At 44.7% G+C, this 23,284-nt stretch overlaps 1 protein-coding gene across 4 annotated transcripts in view; it reads right to left on the minus strand.

The window, feature by feature from the left end:
- Positions 1–22,374, minus strand: part of LOC117895288 (protein bric-a-brac 1) — a 70,775-nt gene extending 48,401 nt beyond the window's left edge. For 2 of the 4 annotated variants that reach the window (XM_034802831.1, XM_034802830.1), the window contains exon 1: positions 20,562–22,371. In XM_034802831.1, the coding sequence (XP_034658722.1) occupies positions 20,562–22,217 (1,656 nt within the window). In that variant the 5' untranslated portion in view covers positions 22,218–22,371. Of the gene's footprint in view, positions 1–20,561 lie in introns of all 4 variants that reach the window. The other 2 variants (XM_034802832.1, XM_034802833.1) reach the window with 2 other exon arrangements.
- Positions 22,375–23,284: the final 910 nt, after the last annotated feature.

The raw sequence follows: 23,284 nt of genomic DNA on the forward strand, positions 1-23,284 counted from the left end.
CTTAATTGCATCTGCAAGATGCATTTTATAAATTACTCCGCTCTCTGGAGCTCGAGTCTGGAGCGTCTGGTGGGGGAATTTCTGTGGCACCAATTGATGCCGCCGCCGCCGCCGCAGAGGCTGCAGCCACAGCCGCTGAGGCACTTATGATTTTTATTAAATTTTATGTTTTCTAATGATTCGATGGGAAAGCAGGCAGCAGCGGAGGCGGGGGCAGGGGCTGAGGCAGCAAAAGCGGATTGAAGTCGCTGTGGAAAATTCAATTAAATATTACAACAATTTTTGTTCCTCCACCATCCGCTCTTGCACCCCCTCTCTTCATGTAACTTTTCCCCCCTCTTGCCTTGCCCTTTCGTTGTGGTTTTTGTGCTCCAATCCGTCCCTCCGCCCGGCCCTTCGATGACTGTGTGCATCTTCGTTTTCCTCCAACATTAATTACATGCCAAATGTATCTGTATCTATGTATCTTTAGCTGTAGTTGTATCTGTATCTGTACATGCTGCATATTATTAATTTTCTAAGAAAGACAGCAGCAGCAGCGTGGAGGCAGCAGGGGCAACAGCAGCAGCAGTACTCTGCCTCTGCCACACATATAAAAAAATAATAATAATAACCATAATGAATCCAAAGATACAGATACAAGCAAAAGATACACTCCGCATAGAGCAGCACACAAATTACAAGGCACAGATACTCCTCCTCCTCCAACTCCTCCCTCTGCCCCTCCCACGCTACGCTGTGCAACAGAGAAATGAAGCAAATAAATGAAATAAATGAGCAAAACAATGAACATGCTTTCATTTCTAGTTCTTTCTTCCACTCCACTCTTCTCGCTTCTTCTCTGTTTCTTTTCCATTTTGTTTTCTTCGTTTCCCATCTTTTTGGTGGGTTCTTGCGGCTTCGTTTTTTATCTTTGATATACAACAATTGGCCTACTTTTCGTACACCAAATGCTGCACTTAACTCAAATGCAATGGCAATGCCTCAGCCACAACCACAGCGGAACTGCGGCCACAGGTTGATGTATCTGCATATTTATCTGCAGCTGTAACGTTGGGTAAAGAGTTGTGTTAGATATTTCCAATGCACTTGAAGAAATGAGAGGAAATATCCTCCAAAATATGTAAGAAAATCCACCATCTTTTGCTGATTATATCCCCCAGATCTAACTCCATCTGTGGCAGCAGAATCTATCTCAATCGAAGCTCTCAAATGATATCCAGTGGCTGATCAAATGGAATATCTACTCGTCAAATTCCAGCTCCATTTCTGGCTCCACTTCTCCACCATTTGCAGCGCTGGTGCCATTTGTATCTGTGTATCTTTTTACCTCTACTTTTAGTGGTACAATATCTGTATCTTGAACAGTTAGAGGGGGGTGAAGGGGGTGGCACAAACACGAATTTAATTACAGCATTTTGTTGTATCTTTTTTTCTGCTGCTGCGTCTACGTCTGTCATCGTTTGTTTGCATCTTTGTATCTGATGGGTGGTGTCTCTTCTCTGTCTCTCCAGCACAGCCTCATGCCTGTATCTGTGTGTATCTTTTTAGTTATTATTGTTATTATTTTTCCATTTCTTGACGTATGTACGTGTGCTGTAGCTGCCGTAGATATTGAAATTTATTGCCACGCCGCTATTTTGTTGAAATAATTGTGTGCCCCGTGTGCAACCTGCCTGCCCCCTCGGAGACACGCCTCTGCGGCACATTTGTTGCTCTGTTTGTTTGCTTCATAGTTCGATTTCCACGAATCCGTAAGCGAAAAAGATACAGATACATTTGCCCGCGTGTGTACCGCTGTATCTGCATCTCGTGCGCATTCGTATTACTTTTTGCCAGCGCGCTTTTGTATCTTATTATAATTTTAATTACAAGCAAACGCCGTTAATTGCTTCCGTTTACAAAATTGTTGATGTATCTCTCTCCTGTATCTTCGAGTGCTGCAGCGTATATTTGTATCTGTATCTGTATCTGTAGTGGAGCAGAGTGCAGAGTCGAATCCAATAGATACAAAACGCAAACACATCTAATTACAGGGGGGAATACCCAGAAGGAGGCCTCGGCCTCGGCCTACCTCCCACTTTTGAACCGAGAAGTGATTTCTCAACAAATTCTCATTGCGACAATTAGACAGCCGCTAAGGCGCTCTGCTCTGAATTCACTTTGAATCTTCTTTGAATCTCTGTTGCGGACAGGGCTACAAAAAGGAAGCTGCACTCATTTACTGCTTGCAACACACACATAAAAATCAGCAACAAACTTGCAAACTCCAAAACCCCATAAAAAATTGCATTTACATCTGAGAGAAAAAAAAACAACAAATTCAAGTTATAAAATCAAATCAAGCAGTAAACGAAGTGTGGGTACCCTTTAGATGATTTAGATATATTCAGATGTCTTTTCAGATTGAAATAAATACATTTTGGGGACTACTTGGCAGAGAAATTATGCAGCAAACAGATGGAAATTGGACATGTCTTCGCATCTTCTGTTGATGGCTAATCCAAAAACCAGTATTGTGATCCATTCTTTATGGGTTTCGATCTAAATTCACAGTTCAATCACACTTCAGATGCAATTTCCGAATATATTCATTGGTTAGTGGCAGACTTTTGGTATCCTTTCTCTTAGGGGAACAATCATAGCATCATTCGAAGATTCCTTATTGCAAGTTTCTTCCCTCTTCTGACAAGAACTCGCATACCCTTTGAGCTTACAGGGTATCGCATAGATGCAACAACAGACAGAATTGTGGCATGGAATAAAATTTATATGAATAACAAAAACAGCCAACGAGAAGCATCAGAAAATGGTGCCTGGAATGGGGCAAGAACAACAGTTTACTGCCACGAAAGTACTTCCCGAGAGGGAGAGAGAGATAGAGATGAGAGAGAATGCAGCACGGAGTTTGTTGCAACATGAAGAACTTGCAGCGTCCGTCGGTCCGTACTGTGCGGCATTAAAATTGTGTTTATGCGTGTTTCGGTAATTTTTATAAAAGTTAAATTAGTTTTAAGGCCATAAATTCCGGACTCATTCTGAGGCACTCGCTGCCCCGCCGCCGCTCTCTTGTTGCCATTTTTAACTTTTATTACTTTTAATATAAAAAAACAGACAGAGAGAGAGAATCTAAGGAGCAGGGGCAGACACGAATGTGTGGCAGCAACAGCTGTAAAAATGCACGCGGTCATAAAAAGTTGCAGGCAGAAGAGGCAGAGGCAGAAGGCAGAGGCAGGAGGCGGCAGAATGTTGCTTGGAGAAACAGCAGCAACATCGTAAAATAATTTCTTGCATTCGCATCGCGATTGCTGCTGCTGCTGTTGCTGTTGCAACAATGTTGCAACATTTATTCCTCGAATTATTATTACATTTTAATGATTAAAATTCTAATGTGATGCGAATCGGCAGCGGAAATCCCCCCATGGGAAATGTTAAATGGAATGGCCGACAATAAAAGAGCAACTCCAAGCAGCGAGAGTGTGTGTGGAGCGCTGCTGTGGCGCCTCCCCGGGTGGCAGCCACATAAAAATTGGCGCACAAGTTAATTGTGGTAGTTATTTCTGCTGCTGCCGCTGCTGCCGCTGCTGCTGCTTTGTGGCATCTTACAATTTTACCATTTGTGCCACACAACTTTTTCGATTCCAAGGCAATGTGCAACAACAATGTTGCAGCCGGCAGCAGCACTTGCATTCTCGCCTTGCACTTTTACGAGGCCTTGTTTTTTTCTCTCTTTTTTCATTTTGCTTTTTTTTATATCACTATGAGACTTACTTAGTTGATTAAGGGCGCAAAGGGCGTGGCCAATGAGCCAGATATTCGAGGGGGTAGGGAAGGGCTTAGATTTCAGTTGGAAGGAGATTTTTATGGCCTTAAAAAGATACAGGAAATATACAAAAATATCGCACGGAAATGAAGAAACTCCTCCACAATCTACGACATATCCACTTCTCCCTCTCCCTCTTCCAGTGTGGCTTAGCTTAGTAATCAAAGCAACTCTCTCTCTCTCTCTCTCTCTCTCTCTCTCCCTTTATATTTATCTATTGATTACTCGAAACTTCTTTGCTCTCGTCGCAGTCCCAGTCCCTTACGCTTCGGGGCGGGCACCTCACAAAATGTTTCGCTATAAAATACAATATTATATTGTGTGTGCAATATATAGTTATATGTCCCCCAATATACATTATATACGCACACACAAATATACTATGTATGTAACTATTATAACGGGGTATATATCCATCCCCTGCCATCCTCCCCTTTTGTTATTCTCAGTGCCTTATCGCTTCTTTTGTTGTTGTATAGGTACAAAATGTAATTTCGTTTTATGCGCAGTGTTTGTCACAGTCATTCGATGGAGGAGGATAAAGGGGAGTGAGGGTGCCTCAAGGATGGGGAGTCCGACCATAAAACTTTATGCATTTTGTTTTAGAAATACAATATAAATAATAATTATCTACAAAATATATAGAGAGATAGGGAGAGGGAGAGTGAGAAAGACACAAAAAGAGCGAAACAAAACAGAAATTCAAATACGAAAAACGAAACCCCGAATTGGGTTTCCAAATTCAAATCCAGAGGCTCCCCCATAAAAGGCAGTAGTCGTAGCAGTCGTAATAATGATATTAATGTTTAATGTTATTGTTGTTATATTGTAATAATAATAATCTCTCGAAATATTCGTAACTTTTTGCCATTTTATTAATGGGTCGAACGTGTGTGTGTCGACTGAGCGACTGAGCCAAGAAGATACTCGAATAAACATTTTGTTTTTGGATGCCCTCTGCAGGGCGGGTATATACAATTTGGGGGGATGTTTGTTATGCCATCAAAGAAGGCAATCAATGAGGAACACAGATACACTCGTGATTTACTTTATCTCTTTGGGAGATTGGTATTTAGATTGCATTTTCTCCTCTTACTCTCTTTCTCTCTCTTCCAACGTGTCTTAGCCACATTAAATAGGGATCATCCGAGAGAATCATTCAAGAGAATCATTCAAAAATAGCTACATCTTCCTCCTACGAGCAATACTGCTCTCTCATGACTACTTATCTGCTCTATTTCTCTCCCAGTGTGTCTTAGCTTTGCATTAAATGAAGCCCAAAGCTTGTAAAAGGATGTCAAATCGTCGGATTGCCGAAAATAGCTTCATTTAGTGGATTTTCTCTATTGCATTGACGTTTTTGTAATGGGAAAACACACACAACACACAGATCGTAGAGCGAGAGAGAGAGAGATAGAGATACAGCGACACTGTCGACACTCGCACTCTGTAGATACCTTATTTACTCGCGTCTCTATTTAGACAATAATTTTTAAGTTTAGTAAATATTTAATCAACCCGATAAATAGATAGATAGACAGACACTCGTTCAAACAAAAGACTGAGATGAAAGATACTAAACTCGAGAGGGAGAGAGAGCCGGAGAGGGGTCGTCCGAGGAGGAGATCTTTGTGCCATTTACAATATTTACCCACCCGTCGCCCCGTCGCCCCTTTGCCTGTCGTCGCGTCGTCTGTTGTTTTTTAAGTTATTATTTATTTGCTTTTGCTTGCGTTTTATATTTATATTTATTTTAACGCCGTATGTTGTAGAGAAACCTTTTTGTTGTGTTGATTATTCCCCAATGGAAACTTTTTGTTTTGTGTGTGTTTTTTTTATTCCTCCGCTAATGAGTTGGGTGGGGGGTTTTTCCTTTGGAATTTAGCCCACTCATGATGGAAATTGCTTTGTTATTTCCTTTGCCAATGGCCCAATAAATTGAGCTCATAATTTTTCATTGCCCAAGGATCCAAAACGAATCGAAACGAATCGAATCGAATCGAATCGCAGCGGATCGAAACGGAACATAATAAATAAAATATATTTACCAAGAATGAGTGGGTCGTAAAAGTACTTGCATATAAAATTTAATGCATTCCATTTCCCCCCTCCGCACCGAAACCAAAAAGAAAATTATGCGCCAAAAACTATTTTGTTGGAAGGAAAATTCTCTTAATGTTTTCTTGCTGCTTGTGGGGGGAAAGATTTGCTTTAGCTAGAGCCGCAGACGTATGCGGAATATATTTCATAAGTTTCATACCATTCCCCCTCTCCCCCCCCCCCACCCCTTTTAAAAATGCAATAAAAATGCGAAATGCGAATATTTAAAATAAGAGCAGAAATTGCGCAAAAAGTAATAATTTATTGAAGAAAATATTTATACGAAGAGGGGCGGAAGGAGCGGCGGGGTGGTACCTCCGAATATTTATTGGGCCACGTATTTTATTTTGGCCAAACGCAAAAGGTAAGCGCAACGGGAAAGAGAGAGGGGAGGAGGCGAGATCTGGTCTAGAAAACTTTTTGCAGAACTGCAGATACAGATACAGGCTACAGCTACTATAGCCAAAGATACATTTGAAAACTTTTTATCCGCAAAACAAATCGCACAACAAATCGAAACGTGCAACGGCCACTGCCACTGCCACAGTGCCACACTGGCGCTGCCCCAGCCCCAGCCAGTGTCCTGCGTTTGCTGCATCTGCTGCGGCGGATGGCGGGCCTGGCGGGATGGATAATAATTTCTGTTTCTGAATTCCTGCCTCATTTTGATTGCCCCTAATAACTGAGTAGAGCTTGCCGCCGACTGCCGACTGCCGACTGTGCGCCGTTCCCCCCGCCCTGTGCCCCTGTGCTCCTCCACAACTTTTGCTGACTTCTCAGGCTCCCATTTCCAGTGCGTTTTGTGTCTCTGTTCCTCTGTCTCTCTCCCGCAACGCATTCACCTTTTATCTTGGCAACGGATTCTGGTTTCTCTCTGCCGTCTGACCGCCCGCCCCCCTGCCCCGCTGCCCGGCAACGTGCGTTATTATTGTTACAAATATTTTATTCCAAATGCCATATATTTTATTCGCTCTGCGCCGCGAGACCACGTCTCCGCCTTTGCCTTTTGCCATCTCCATTCGCCCTGAGCATGGGATCTCCGCTGTATCGGGTTCTCCTACCTCTTCCCGCTGGCGTCTTGGCCTCTTCTGGCCTCTTGCTCCTCCCTTCCCTCTTGGACCACTCCTGCTCCGCTGCAAAATTTTTCCTTTATTTTATTGCATTGTTTATGCGACTGAAAGTAAATTATGTTTTGCTGTCTTTGTGGCTCCATTGCAGCGCTGGAACGTTGCAACTAGCCACTGCAACTGGAGTCCAGTGTCTCCCACTGATTTGTTGGTTTTCTCGCAGCAACGAAAGAGACAGGGAAGAGGTGGTTGAAGATAGGGGAAGGAAGAGGCAGAGACTGCATTTTTGGCATTATTTTCAAAAATAAACAAAATAATTCCCTATATCTGGAAAATTGCAATCTATATCTCCCATTTCAAACCCCTTTTCCCACCAGGGTATTCCTCCATTCGTCTCTCTTTTTGTGTGTTATTTTCTGTTCTCTGTCATTCGTGGCAAATGCTCGAATGCTCGAATATTCGAGTATTATAATGACAGTTGTGCCATTGCTCCGTTTTCTCTGTGGCTTTTGGCCGAGTTATGCCTCACCTGCCTCACCTGCCGCTTGCCTCCAACTGCACCCAGCTGCCCCTTCCTGCCACACCTTTGTGTCTGTGTGTGTGTGTGTGTGTGTGCCACATTTGTGAACAATTGCTTTGCATATTTTATTGCTAAATAATAAATGCCTATTAAGTTAATTGGCAAATTAGGCAGCAAGCAACACACTGCCACAGCCACTGGAACACAGAGCCACAGCGGCCGTAGTTTCAGCCGCAGCGAGTGCACTCTTAATTGGGAGAAAGAGAACGAAAGAGCGGGAAAGGGAGAGCACACACACAAAAAAATGATTGTCCATTTGTTGCATGCCTCAAACTTTAATGAGGGGCGACCATTACGCGCCATTTTGCATATGGAAAAAAGGGAAGTAAAAAAATAATAAAGAGAAAAAAGAAATCAACTTTTAGGGACAAAAATCGATTGAAATTGCACACCCACCCACTCACACACACACACACACACAGGGGGCCATACCTGCGGCAGTCTCTCCCCAACTTGTGCCACATGACGCGGCAGAAAACGCGTGGCAACATGGCACTGCAGTCGTCTGTGCGGCAGCAAGCAAGCCGAGCAGAGCGCCAAGCAAACAACAAGCAAACACAATTAAATTTTATGCAGAGATGCAATCTAAAATGTCATTATATCAAATTCATTAATCCCCCACCCCCCTGCCGCATGCCCTGCCATCCCCCGCGGGAAACACGTTGCAAAAGGCCAGGCCCAAAGGCAACGCAGAAAATGCAACTGCAACAACAGCAACAACTTCCACGACGGCCACGTCTGTCGTCTGTCATTGGTCCTGCTGCACTCGATTCTTCTTGCTTCTTCGATGTTTAAGCCGCACACACACAGAGAGTGAGAGAGGGGGTGGGGGGTAGAGAGAGGGAGAACGGCAAAGGTAAAGCCATGTGTTCATATGGTTTATTTTTTTTTTTAATAATTATTATGATTTTTTTTGCATAGAATGGGAGTTCTCTCCCTCCGCCGGGGCAAGTCTTGCGATTAAAATCATGCTGCATGCACCGCGCACTGCGCTCTCTGTGAATATTTTAACGTCAGTCAATCAAATGGCTTAAAAATGCTTTGTCATAGGCAGGTACCCCCCGTAACCCCGCCACCGCCTTGTACTTTGAGGGCAGAGAGCCACAGCCCCAGTTATAGATACAGATGGCAGTGGGGGAGAGAGGGTGGAGGGAGGGCTGTGCAGTGTGCAGTGTGGAACGTACTTCACATTTCGCATGTGCATGTAAATCGCGTCTTTGATTTGATTTCGTTTGATTTGATTAATCGTGCAACGTCACCGCCGCCACAGCCACAGCCACAGTCGCTGCTGCAACTGCTGCCTACCGCTGCTGCTGCCTGCCACTGCTGCTGCCTGCCACTGCCTCCAATGTCTGATAATGAGATAGCAGCGGCAGCGACTTGCACGCAATTAATGCGACTGACTGCTGCCGCTTGGAGACGTTCAGTTTTCCACCGAAGCTGTTTGTTGCCATCGGTTTATTATGCCATTTGGCGCACCATTGACCAGCGGATATGCGGTTTATGGAAAGAGGTTTCGGGTACTAAAATATACTCTGGAATGTGCCCCACGTTTAGTGGCTTTAACTGTCGATTTCCGTTGCTTTTTTCGCCACCAAAAAGGATTCTAGTCTGCGGAATTATTGGTTCTTCCACTAATTGAAGCTCAAAGATGGTACACAAAATATATTTAAAAGTCAGCAAATGAGTGCATGTGGCATGCCCCATACTCCTGCTCTTACTACCATATCTCTCGCTCTCTCTCTGCACGTCTCTAGCCACTTCCTCTCCTGAAAGAAGTTTCAGCCCAAGATCTCTCCAGAGTTCAATGCGCTCTCCGTCACCACCACAAAAAAGGGGAGAGAAGAGGCGGGAGAACTTAAGTTTACACCGCTTAAAATTATTGTTTATATTAATATAAATGGTACTCACACACACACACACATGCACACACACGGGGCACACACATGTAAAAGACAGCAGCCGCAGTGGCGGAGAACGATGAATAAAAATAAAGAAAGAAAGAGAAACAACAACAACAAAATGTATTCCATTCATCGTCATAAACTTCAATTTTCGAAAATCATTTCCTTAGCAGCTGCGCATTAAGAAAAATACAACAACAGCAACAACAACAATAATAATAACAAAATGTACAGAAAGCGGGGAATAAAAAGAACAACAACAATAAAATGGAATAAAATGAATTAAGGCAGACCCACAGACAGTGGGGCACAGATGATACGAAATTATTCGACTTTATGGTGGAGATTGTAATTGTCTGGACCCCCCTTCGAGATAATAATAAATCAGATTAACTTTTTGGCAAATATGAGACTTTATAGAGGAGATTTTCATACTCTTTGCTGGCGTTATTGTCACTGAAATGAATGGATAAATATTATGCCTCTCCATTAAGCTCAAACTCTCTCAACTTTGGGAATGGTTTTCACTCTTAATTTTCCACATTTTGCACTCACTTTTATGCCCAAAATTGCTCCACTGTGCTGGTGGCTTTTGCCTGGTGGCTTGGTCACTTTTTGCCCTTTGCACATCGTTAAGGAATATTATAAATTACTATAGGAACAACCAGAAACAACAAGCAAAAACAGCAAGAGAGCAACCGCAGCAGCAGCAGCATCAGAAGTGGCAGTGGGGAAAGGGGTTAGCAGCGGGGCAGCAAGGGGCAAGTCGAGTTTCTTGAAATATTTATTTTATATTACGTTTTTATGTTTTATTTTGAATTTAACTCACAGAGAAGGGTAGAATCATTTTAGGGAGAAGTTTGAGACGCTCCATCCTCAGTTGAGGATTTCCCCACTGATCTTTGAAGTTTGTATTGGGAAAATAAAACTAAAAAGATAAATTTTTTAATGGAAAGCTTACGAAATTTTTTAGGGATTTATTTTAAATATTTTAATTTAATTTATTTGATTGATATTTTAATCCCCTTTTGTTTTTCTTCTCTTACAGCAAAGATCGATCATTCCAGAGGGTATCCGCTCGTCTCGATCTCACTACAAATGGTAAGCCTCCTTCCTACCTTTTCTTCTTCTTGTTTGTCTCATATTTTATTTCCCTTTTTTTTGCTCTCACTCTGCCATTTGCTGACTTACCGCATGAGGGGCTGGGTGTGGGGTGTGCAGGGGAGCACACCTCTAAATTAAAGAATATATTTCTTTGGCATCGTCGTGGTCGTTCCCCCCATACTGCGCCCCTGCCCTTCTCTGATCTTTTTCCCCCACTCTGCAGACTACAATTTTTTATTTTATTCACATTTTTTGTTATTTTTTCTTTTTTTTGTTATTTTATTTATTATATTTGCTGCTGCTGCTGCTGCTGCAGGCTTCTTCGTCTTTTGCTTAAAGTGCGGTTTCTTGTCTTCTCTTTCTTTGCGTCTCTGCCGGCTCCCGCACTGCCTGCTGCCTCGCGTAGTCTACTCCCCCCCACCCTCTATCATATATATTCATTATTATTGCCACCGCGGTGGCGGGCAACGGCAACGGCGACGCTGCTGCTGCTGCTGCTTGCTACACATAACTTCAACTTTGTATCTTTTGTATGTTTCTCTTGCTCACTCTTTGTGTGTGTGTGTGTGTGCTGTATGTGTGTGTGTGGCATGTATTTAAGGAAAAAGAATGATGCAAAGACGATAAAATATAATTTCGGCTTTATATTTTATTTTAATGATGAAAAATGTTGAAACTTTATTACGAACTCATAAAAAATTTAAACGTAGGTACAGCGCACAAGAGCCAAAGAGGAAGAGAGTGGAGAGAGATAACTTCTTCTGCTGCTTTTTCTCTTCCGTTTCGGGTAGATCTCTTCTTATGCCACATGCCCCATGCCCCATAAATAACTCGCACAAAAACCAAAATGAGCGCTTGGGAACCGAAAAATGTTGTGCCCTGCCCCCTTCTCGTAAAACTGAAAGACATCGTATTTACTTTTATTGCAGTGTACCGCAGCATAAATGTATCTCACAGATACAACGGATTATTCTCCTGCCTGCCTGCCTGCCTGCCTGTAGCTGTGCTTTTACAACAATAATAATTATAAAAGAAAGCGCAGAAAGGTGTGAAAATACTTCATGTCATAAGATACAAATGTATCTCTAATTGAATGTAACAAAAGCACAAAAAACAGACGTAGATTTGCACTAAACACGCAGCCACCACACCGCTGCCTCCCTCCCCAGCGCCCGCTGCTGTTAGTGGAGCGTGCAAATGAATCGGCAACCCCCTCCCCACGCTCCATCTGGCAGTTTTGTCCGCCAGTTTGTCTGTGAGCAAGCGCCGCGAAACGAAGCATGCTGCAAGTGGTGGGGCTGGGTCTCTGGCAGGGGCAGGGGCAGCGGCAGGGGCATCAAAGTCAAAGTCAATGGCGCTCGCTCTGTGGCGCTGGCGAAAATTCTTCACTGAATTTCCTGGGTTCTTTTTTGTGGGAGAATGGAAAGTCCATTAGCTAAGACAAACGTTAAGAAATGTATCCACAAATTCTCTTTTTTTTTTGTAGAAACCAACTTGGAAAATTCATTAAATATTTGTTAGTTGAAAAATATAACCATTGATGTCCCAACAAAAAGATTCTACACCTTAAATGTTTATTTATAATTTCGATTTCTACAATTTAAAAGCGTAAGCGTATCCCCTGCCCCACCATAGAGTTCTCCGCTCGCTCCCGCTCAATGAGTGAGCTTTCATGTGTGTGTTGCGGCAGGTTATGGCTCGCCACAAGCACACGAACCTGCCCATACACACAGATACACATACACAGAGAGAAAGAGAGAGAGAGACACCCACCGAATGACAGAAGATGGCAGCGAGCGGCTGGCAGGCTGGCAGGCAGGCAGGCAGCGACCACAGACAATAGCCCAAGAGTGCGAGGTGTGCGATGATGAGACGCGGTGTCGACAACAGCTGTTTTGAAGATGAGTAGACGATGACGACCGCAATTAGAGAGCGGGGAAGGGGAAGTGACTGAGCCAGAAGTAGAAGTGGTAGAAGTATCCGTAACAAAAGTGCCAGTGCCAGCAGAAGAGTATCTCTGGGCTAATCGCCATGCCAGCAGAGATTTCTAATCATTTGTGCCAGAAATAAGCACTTTTTGGAGGGTATTTTCGTACCACTAAGAGAGTGGAGCGGGGAGCGGGTGAGGGTTACCCCATACCCACCTTCGAACCCTCCCACAATCGCTGCGCGTATCTTATCGTTGCATTGGGCCACAAAAACACAAACAACAAAAAAGATTTCTCCTCCATCGCTGAATGACGTTTCGAAAAATGCAATCGCAGTTGGGAATTTCAATCGATTTCTGATGACAATCACGTTGCCTCACCCTCTGCACCCCGCCTGTGATCTATAAATAAGAAAAACTCGAGCCACTCCAGCGAATAAAATAATTGTAAATAAATAAATGCAATTATAGAAATTGCTGCCGAGTCGCCGCAGCGGTACCTCCCCCTTGCCATTGTCGCTGCCTCGCCGTTCCGCTGACACTCCCTACTGCCGCTCCACTCCCCCTGGCAGGCTGCCACCTCTTGTGTCTGTTGACTCATTCGCGTCTTTTAATAAATTACAAAACAAAACAAAACATAACAGAAAATGTATCTCCATCGTTCCGCTGCTGCTCCATCGTCTGCCCCTTGCTCCAGCAACTCGATTGCATTTTTAATTAATTTATTTTTGTTCGATTTTATATATTGTTGCCCCGTTGCCGTTGCCGTTGCCGTCGCCGTCGGAGCTGCAGTCGCGCGGAGTCTTCGCTCTCGCAGACACATTTGCACAAAGACAAAAGCCATCCATGTCTTGTATCTTTCAGATACACACGAGTATCTTGCTCTCCCCCTCACTCTTTCCTTTGGGTTGGCAACTGCTGATCTTTGTTTGCTGGCTTGTGTGTGGCAGTCACTTTGTCATTTATTTATTTATTTAATACTTTTTTTCTCTGCATTTTTTCTGTGCATTCGTTTGCTCCTCTCCTTTTGATTTGATTAATCGTTGGCTTATTGTAAATATTTGTCTTTAGTTTAATGCACTGCAGAGGCACATCCCAGCCTCATCTCGGAGTCTCACATTGAGGCCACATCCTCTCCTTCGTTGTGTTCTTTTTGCTGCAGTTGGGGGCATGATTTTTTTTCTCTGCCAAAGGATTAAAGTATTCACACCCTGCACTTGAGTGACTGGGAGAAACTTATCTTTTCGCTCATCAATAATTGATTTGAAAGCAGTTTGCATTTTCCATTATGGATTATAGAAAAAATCAAAGTAAATGCAGGCATTATGGCACACATCAATTAGTAGAGGGATTGCCACTCCCTACTGCTGCTGCCTCAAGCTCTCCTTTTTTGCTGTAAATGCTCTTGTGTCTGTTTGCCACAGCTTCCCTTTGGCCCTTTTGCAACAGCTTCATTTGAAGAAGCATTCGCTAATCCCTTGAACACACACAGCCACACACTCCATCAAGTATCTACAATCTCTGCAAGAAGGAGTCCCTTCGCTTCGCTTCTCTTTCCCTTCTCCTCTTTTTTTTTAATAATTTATAATAAGTTTTCTTTCAGGCAGTGTCAGTGCCTGCCCCCCACGCACCAAGCCTCAAACAGAACTTCAGATTCAGATTCAGACTCGTCGAATGGTTGGGGCAAAGCGGTAAGGCACTCAGCATGCCACAGAGACTTACAACTAATGCAATATAATAAATAAATGTTTTCCAACCGGAGAGTGTGTGTGTGGGTAGAGTAGACTCGTCTCCCTCTCTCTCTCGCTCTACCTCTGAGGAATAAATAAATATATACAATATTTTGTAGCAGGATAGATATGTAAACGATTTGTAAGACTCTGTGAAACCCTTTTCAGGCCCAACAACTGCGGGGCATGCCTCGGAGTTGCTGTCAGATTGTGGCAGGGGGCAGGGGCGCTGTGCCCCGACTGAAGTCTGTGTGGACGCCCCTTGGAGTGCGGAGTCTAGAGGCCTTTTCTGTCCCTCTCTGTGTCTCTGTGTGTGTGTTATTTATCTGCATAAATTATTTATGCCGCATTATAGGCATAAAAATAAATAAAATAAATGAATCGCTCGCTCGCTCGGACAGCAACTGCAAATCCGATTAGAAAACACACACAGCAAAAGATACACAGAGATACCCAGGGGAGATACAAAGATACAAATGCATAAGTAGAAGATACAAATTTATTTTTATATATTAATCAACGTTTTAGACTTTGTTGCTTGCAGCTGTTTGCCTTGCCCCGCGCTTGTCATTTCCCATTACCATTTTCCCCCTACCCCACAGCCATTTTCCACCATTTCCACATCGTATTTGAAGCAATCAATTTGGGAATTTGCAATAAAAATGAAAATTAAAAATCTAAATGAAAATTTTCCGCCAAAGTATTTGAAAATATAAACATTAAGGAAATGTTCCTATTAATGCTACTTTTTTTCTGTTTGTTTGCTTTTCTTTTTAGATTTTTCTTGTTCTTTTTTTTCTTTGTTTTTTCATCTTTTTTGTCTAATTAAATGTTTATGCCCCATGTATTTAAAATTAATCGTGCATTAACGAATACAGTTGGCCTTTTCGGAAGTACACAGAGCGAAAAGAAGGTAATTTTTTGGGTGTACTTTTCGAGAACAAATTTAAAATTCCTTGTGACCTGTAGATTTAAATGATTTTAATAGATAAAAAATAGTCTTTGATGATCTTCAGATGCTATAGAGTGGAGAAGTTAAAAATATGTCTTTTAAATGTTCAAAAAGTGTTAAAAAAAATTCTTTAAGAAGCGCTTAAAGCATTCATTTTGTAAAGTTCCTACAGATAAGCGGCTAATTAATATCAAGAATATTCGGAGATCAAAAGGATATCTGTCAGAATTTATAAGTTTAGAAATATTCACCGGATTCTAGTTATAGAAAATGTATCATATTTTACATTAGAATTTGTATCCTCTAACCTTCGATTATATCCCAAAAAAGAAGACCTAAAGCTCGTATAAAACCCAATTGAAATGCATTTCCAAATGTGAGTTCCAAAGGATACTTGAAAACTGCTGAGATTTACCTCAAAATATGCATTGCAAGTAGATATAATTTTTTTCTGAGTGTAACAGCTTCTCTGCTTGTGGCACTACCAATGTATTCGCATTTCTTTCTGTTTTTGTAAGATTTAAAGAATTTTCGCTGTAAAACTACTTGGGGGAGTACTTGAATCATTCGTTTGTAGCCCCAATCCCATTCAGATATTCGCAGATGAGTGCGAGTGCGAGTACGAGTATTTATCCAAATGCGAATGGATGGATGAATCTTTAGTTGTATCTGGATCTGCATCTGGGGGGATCTTTGGATGTGTATCTGTGGGATTGGCATAAAATATGACTGAATAATATAAAACAGAAGGCGATACATCAAAGGGGATTATACAATTTATTCCGTTTCTGGCTTCTGCCTGGCCTTTTATTTTTATCCGCGCTCTGCTGGCGATTGTTTTTTCTCTTACTTCTCTTTGGTTTTGGTTATTGTTTATTTGTTCTGTTTCGGAAAATATATTTTCTTCAATTTTTCTTCATTTTTATTTTATTTATTTACTTTACGGAATCGAAAGAAGAGAATCAGAAGAGAATTTTGTATACAAATTGTGCGCAGCGCATGTTGAATGCCCCCCTGACAGATAGATGCAACAGATGCAACACAGTTGTTTTCTTCGAGGCCTGCAGGGGCATGTATCTTTGTATCTTTGTATCTGCAGCACATGCTGCTTGGCTGCCATAATACATTTTGGATTATTTATATTATTTTTATTCCAGGAGAAGTCATGCCCCTATGTTTTCTCTCTCTCTCTCTCTCTCTCTCTCTTGCTCTTTGCCACAAGGGCGGAAGTGTTGAAGGAGGGTAGGAGTGGGGGTAAGGGTAGTGGCAGTGGCAGGGACTGGGGCAGGGGTCTCGTGTCTGAGTGAAGTGACGAGTGTAATGACTTTTGTCGATTGGGTTAAGTGGCCTTGTTGTCGGCTTCCTCCTTCCTCCATGCTCTTCTTCTCTCACTCTCTCTCTGCCACTCATTCGTGCCTCTCAAATGTGTGGCAAGAGAGATGTTGCAGAAGATGCAGATTCCTTTCTTTCGAGTTGCATTTATTTTTTTTCCTTCTTTCAACTTTTATATCATGCCACACAGATTTATGCTACCGCTACGGCTGCTGCCTGCTGTCCCTCTCTTTTGCCCCTTGATCTCTTCCCTTTGTTGGCATTTTTCTATACCTTTTTCTTGGCCGTTTTGGTGTTGTTGCTGAAGCAGCTTGAATGTGGCACGTTTGTGCTGCTGCTTCACTTTTTGATACCCCTTGGCAGAGAGAGAGGAGTTCAATGCGATTGGGAAGTGTGCAGGCAGAAAGAAATTATCTCCCTGACAGATATCTTTTGGATTCTTTCTTCCGTTTACACTGCAATATTTTGTCTCAATTTTCAATGATTTTTCCACTACAGAAATGATCATTCGTCTAAGGATATTCCACCAGGGTATTCCGCTGCTCAGTGCCACTTTTTACTGCCGCTGCTGCTGCTATCGGACAGCGAGCTGCGGTAATTTGTCTACAGCATTTTTTCCTCTTTCGGTTGCCCTGTTTTTGCCTTCCTTTTTTTCAACGCTGGCGCACCGCACGCTAATCGTGAAATGTGAGAAAAAGGGACTCTGGGCAAGGGACTCGTTCTCTCCATTCGTCTGCGCCCTCATATTCTGGCTAATTGAGCTGCTTAGAGCCGAAACTGTGGCATGTGTGGCAAGACAGGGGCATCGCAGCGCAGCGCATGGGAAAATCGAAAGGGAATCTGTTGGGTTCTTTGTTTTCAAGGGAAAGTGTGCGGGATTTGGGTCTCGGTTTTTCGTTTATCAATTAACAAAATGTACAGAATATTTTTGTGATTATTTCAATTGATTTTCATTACATTTATGACGCGTTTAAAATGATATTTTAATGTTTCTTTTGCATGGGAGATTCGTTTATTTCTTTATTTTATTCCATGAAAAGTTTCTGCTTTTGCGCCCACACAAAGACACACACTTTCTCTCTCCCTCTCTTTCTCTCCCTGTCTCTGTCTCCAGCGGAGATGTGGCAAAAAGTTCACTGAACCTCGCCGATCGATCCCTGTGATCCTCTGCCATAAAGAAGGAAATAAATAATAATATACAACCTCTAATGATGCTGCACACACAAACACACACCTAAAGATACACAATGCATGGGGCATGGCAGATACAGATACAGATACATTTAAATGCGCTGTGGCAATAAAATATGAAGAACAAAAAAATGAATTCAGAAATAAAAAATGATTTTTAACAAAGGAAACGCGCGGGAGGGGAACGGGGCAACGCGCAGACACACAAATAAAAGTGCAATTAATCACCAGAAAACCAAAGCAGAAGATGCGAAGACTGTGGACTTTGGAAGGGGAAGGGAAGGGCGGGAGAATAAGACCCTGGAGACTCTGAAAGACTCTCCTCTGACACTTATCGGCTTTATCTGTGGCTTTATGTGCCATCAAAAGAATGGGAAATAAAATCGAAAATAAATGCACACACACACACGAATGTGGAGAGCGTTGTGTGCAGTACACTCGGAAAAACAGGGAAATACTTCAAGTGTGGATCGTTAGACACCATTGACAAGGAATTTATTTTGTGTGGAAATTACATAAAAAATGTTATTTTAAATAATACATTTAGTATGAAACGATTCTTCTATAGCAGGTTTTGGGGTAGAAAATGTTTATAGAAAGGGTTCCTAAGGGAAATATTGATTAAAAAATTCAAGAAATTCTTTCCCAACGGAGAAATTAATTATCTTTTAACAAGGAAATTTGTATGGCTGTAGGAGCCTTTAGGGATTTGAGAATTAATATCCGATATGAAGAAATTCCTAATTAATATTACAAAAATATTATTGATTTATTTACTAGCTATAAATTATAGATATCAATCACTCTTTTCGCACAGTGCACAAAATAAATGCAAGGGAATTATAAATATTAAAAGAAGAATCTGCAATGCGGATGGGATGGATCATGGGGCCACATTGAAAGTGGAAAAGAGATGGAAAGAGGATCTGCTGGCAGTGCTGCTGTCAATATTTGATTTTTATATATGGCTTGGCCTCTGCCTGCCGCTCTTTGATTGACTGCAGCGGTGCATTAGGAGGGAGGGGGTTGGGTCTGACGATCGCTGCATCAATTTTTAATAATAAATGAAATGAAATGTGTGAAATAACAGTCGAAAGAGTGGGGAATGGGACGAGGAGGATCAGAGAGTAGAAAGAACAATCGGAAAGGCAAACACAGCGGGAAAGCAGGAAAGCATAAACATGGCCAACACCCAGCACTAATACAAAAGTAAATAAAAACAACAAAAATGCAGAGAGGAAGGTGCCGCTGCAACTGCAACTGAGAGAGAGAGAGAGAGCGATGCATTTTCCAAAGAATTTCCACAAGCACATAAAAAGCAAAGCAAACGACGGGCACCCCACCCCGGCACCCGCGACCGTTGGAAAAATATTTAAAAAACCATAAAAACAAAATATTTATTGAAAAGAGATGCTAACGAGAGGAAGAAAGAGAGACGGAGAGAAGCAGAAGAATAAGCTGGAAACAAATATGAAATCTGTCGGAAGGGGGGGGAAACCAACAAACAAACGACTTGAAAAATTGAACATATGAGAGGATGATTATGAGGATGAGGAGGAGGAGTAGAGGTGGATGCTAATGCATTCATTCCTCTTGCCGCTGCTTCTCCATTCATTGGTGGCACCCTTCAGTCCCCCCTCCAGCCGCCATTTGCTGTTTGATTAATGCACTCGAAAGCGACAATAAACACGGGAAGAACGTACGGGAGAGAGAGCTCTCGAGGAGAGCAGGTTCCCGGTTCTCCACAGAATCCACAGACAAACAAATATTGCATTCCAATGGTCAAGCGATTGATGTCAGACGCGCGGATCTCTGGCGGGGATCGACTTGTGGCAGAGGGATACAGAGTGGTTCCGAGACCCAGGGATCGGATCGGATCGGTTCTCTCTCTTTGCAGTTCTTGAGTGAACATTTGCCGTTGTCGTCGCCCGTCGACGTCTATTAGATAAATAAATACAAATTTTTATTAAAGTGCGAATTCTGTGGGCTCTCGCTGGAGACTGGCAGCACTACAGAGCGAACCGGTTAGGTCCCCCCATCCCCAGTGTAAAGCCTCTAATTGAAGCACACTTATGGATCCATGGATCCATGCAGAAAAAGTGCAGAAAATATTGAAATCCGCTCAATCGGATCGAAAGATCAATCGACCGCAGGGCCACAGGAATTTTGCAATCTTCAATCACACACAGAGGAGCGGAGCGGAGTGTGTTCCAGTGACTGCACCACAGAACGGTACACCAAATGACACAAAAATGTGTGGCACACACAGCCACAGAGAGAGAGAGAGAGAGCAAGAGAAAGAGCGTGGAGCGGTGACGACAATGAAGCGAGGTGAAGCACGTGAATGCTGTCAATCATGAGAAGGCCCGCGATAAAGAGGAGGCCCCACAACAGCAACAACAACAACAACACATTCCACGCGAGGCGAGGCAGCTCCAACAGAAGCAGCAGCAGCAACAGCTGTGACGTCACAAAAGAGGCAGCAAAATGCCGCCGGCAGAATATTTCGTATTCGAATTCGGAAACAAAAATCCCAGCCGAAAGGCGCGCGAAACGTGAATCAAAACAAACGATCGAGAGAGGGCAAGAGGCAGATTGTGGAGCGGCGAATATCAGGGGGAGAGAGAGAGAGAGTCAAGCAGCGCTGCGGCAGCGCTGTAGCAGCAGCGCGATCGAGGCGAATTCGCGCTCTTTTCGATTTTTGTGAATGAAATGGACAGAAACGGGCAAAACGTAAAGAGAGGGAAAGTTAAGAGAATTATCCATAGGAATCTTAAGAGAACAGGGGAAAACGGCAGCAACTTATATAAAGAGAAGAATGATCGATCGATCGATCGTTGGTTGCACTCACCCTCTCTTCCTCTCGTATCATTTCCGCTATTCCCGGCTTGATTTCCATGTCGTCGGCCAGCGATGAGCCCGAGGGGCCGCCAACCGATCCACCACCTTGTGATCCGCCACCATGATGATGGGGCGGTGGCGGCGGTAGGCGCGGCTCTGCAGAGGCACCTCCACCACCACCTCCAACTCCATGCGGTGGCAGGCCACTCAATTCCATGGCAGCGGCCATTGCAGCGGCGCTGGGTCCCAGAGGATAGCGCGAGTCCCCAGCAGGAGAGGCGCCCGCGGAGGATACGCCATGCTGCGAGGAGACGGGCGACAGTCCGAGATGCTGCGAGTGCGAGTGATGCGGAGGCACAGGTGGCAGATGCAACGGATGCTGCTGCTGATGCTGCTGCTGGTGCTGCTGCTGCTGCGAGTGATGCTGCGGGCTGGGGGCAAGTCCACGCGAGGATCGCGGGCCAGGAGTGGCCGCTGGCGAGGGCATGTCCAGGCCATGGATGGCCGACTCCAAGGCGGGAGTGAGTCGCCTCGGTGTGCCCCCTCCTCCGCCTGCTCCAACCTGCGAGTGCGGCTTGGGCGGTGGCGTCATCAGGGAGCAGTCCCGCTGTCGCTCCCTCTCCTTCTGCTCGAGCTCCAGCCGCTCGGCGGCGATCAGGCTGCTCAGCGGACTGGCGGGCGGATTGAAGATCGTGTCGGCCGATGGCCAGCGTCGCTTGCGCACATTCCTCCCCTGCTGCCGCTCCAGCGGGGAGAGGCGCAGCTCGAGGTTGCCACCCGCCGTGGAGACGGCGCTGGACTGGCCCGAGGATGCGGGATGATAGTCCCAGTCGCCGCGTAGCTTCTTCTCCGGCTGCATGAAGGCCAGCAGCTCCTCGGCCTCCCTCTGCTCCACAGAGCTGTCGCGGTGGGATGTCTCCTTGGGGGAGGAGTCGCGTGCCTCCGAGGCGGCTGCCGCTGCTGCTGCTGTGGCCGCCTCCATGTGGGTGACATCCGCCAGGCCGCGCACCTTGAGCATCTCGGCGATCCGGAGGAGCGGACCGATCTGATCCTGGCTGACGTTGATCTCCCCGCGATACATGAACTCCACAATGGCCTTGAGATCGCCCCAGGAGACGTCGCGCATTATGACGATCGGATGCTGGCAGGGCGTCTCCGCCAGGAGGGTCTGGAAGTACGGCGAACAGGCGGACAGAACCATTTTGTGGGCCTTCATGGAGCGGCCATCGCAGGCGAGTGTCACGTCCACGAAGCATTCATTCTGCAGCAACTGATCGAAGATCGTCGTCAGATTCGATTGATAGTTGTTCCACCTCAAGCAGAACTGCTGCGACGAGGGCGTGGACGGAGGCGAGCCAGGGACAGAGGCTGTGGGTGAACCGGCCACAGGTGATGATCCGATGCGTCCGCCGACTCCTGCAGCTGTTTCCTCTGCTGTCGGTCCTGCTCCTGCAGGTGCTCCACCTCTCTCCTCCGATCCTCTGCGATCTTCTGTGGGGGAGCTTCGATTGCTGCTGCTGCCACACTCCCGGGGTGATGTTGTGCCACCGCTGCGCTGCCTTTGGGCGGACTGTGCCTGCTCGACGTTCGATTGCGTTTCATTGTCTGTGTTGCTGCCGCCCCTTTCCGCTTCCAGTGTTTCCAGCTTCACCTCCAGTGAGGCCATTTTGAGTGTTTATCGATCTATCGATATCGAACTATCGATGATCGCTTATCGATTAACGATTGATCTAACCGCGCGTTTATCATTCACATTGCACTCAAGACGGGGCTGCCAAAAGGCAATGCTAAATGTATCTCTTATCTTTTATAAATGTATCTATGTATCTTTATCTATGTTTAGTATGAGTGTGTGTGTTACGTTACGTTACGTTACGCGCACTACGTAGTACGTTAAAGGCCCATCTGCTGGGAGTCCCTCGCTTTTATTTTTGGCAATTAGTTTTTTGGGTGCCTCTTTCTGGTCTGACTCTCGCTTCGTGCCACACACTACTATTCTGTGTTCTGTTGCAATGTTTCGTATGGAAAATGCCGGCTGCCCGTGAGCGTGTGTGTCTGTGTGTGTGTGTGTGCGTGTGCGTTTGCGTGTGTATTGGCCAACAAACAGGGCCAAAAGTCTTCTCAGCACGAGCGTCTGAATTAGACTGAAATCGTTTTGCACATTTCGATACGGAAAAACTCAAAACAAACTTAAACACACACAGAGGCAGAGACAGAGGCAGAGGCACACGGCACAGACGAGGCGGCAACACACAGAGGCAGAAGCAGAGGCATGCGGCACACACGACGGCTACGAAACGTCCACGACGGCGACTCCGACGACTACGACTACGACTCCGACGTCCACGACTATGGGGAGACGACGACGACAACTACGACGACGACTGATGATGATGATGATGACGGGGAGACGGTGCCTGAAACGCGGTGTTTGGTGGCTCTGTCTGTTGCTGTTGCTGTTGCTGCCACACTGCCTTTGCCACTGCCACTGCCACAACTCTGCCCTGTGTCAGTAGTTGTAGTTGTTGTGCCCGCGAATTGCGAATTCGCTGAGGCAGGCTGGGGCCAGGCCAGCGACAAAGTTCGCGAGAGTCGTCTCCGCCGCTACGCCGCCACGCTCTGAAAGGAAGGAAAAGCCAGTGGCAGGCAGGCAGCCAGGCAGCGACGCAGCAGCAGCAGCAGCAACGATACGAAAATTGGATGCGGAGAGCAGCAGCAGCAGTCAGTCCGAGG

Source organism: Drosophila subobscura, chromosome J (assembly GCF_008121235.1).
Source record: "Drosophila subobscura isolate 14011-0131.10 chromosome J, UCBerk_Dsub_1.0, whole genome shotgun sequence".
NCBI lineage: Eukaryota > Metazoa > Arthropoda > Insecta > Diptera > Drosophilidae > Drosophila > Drosophila subobscura.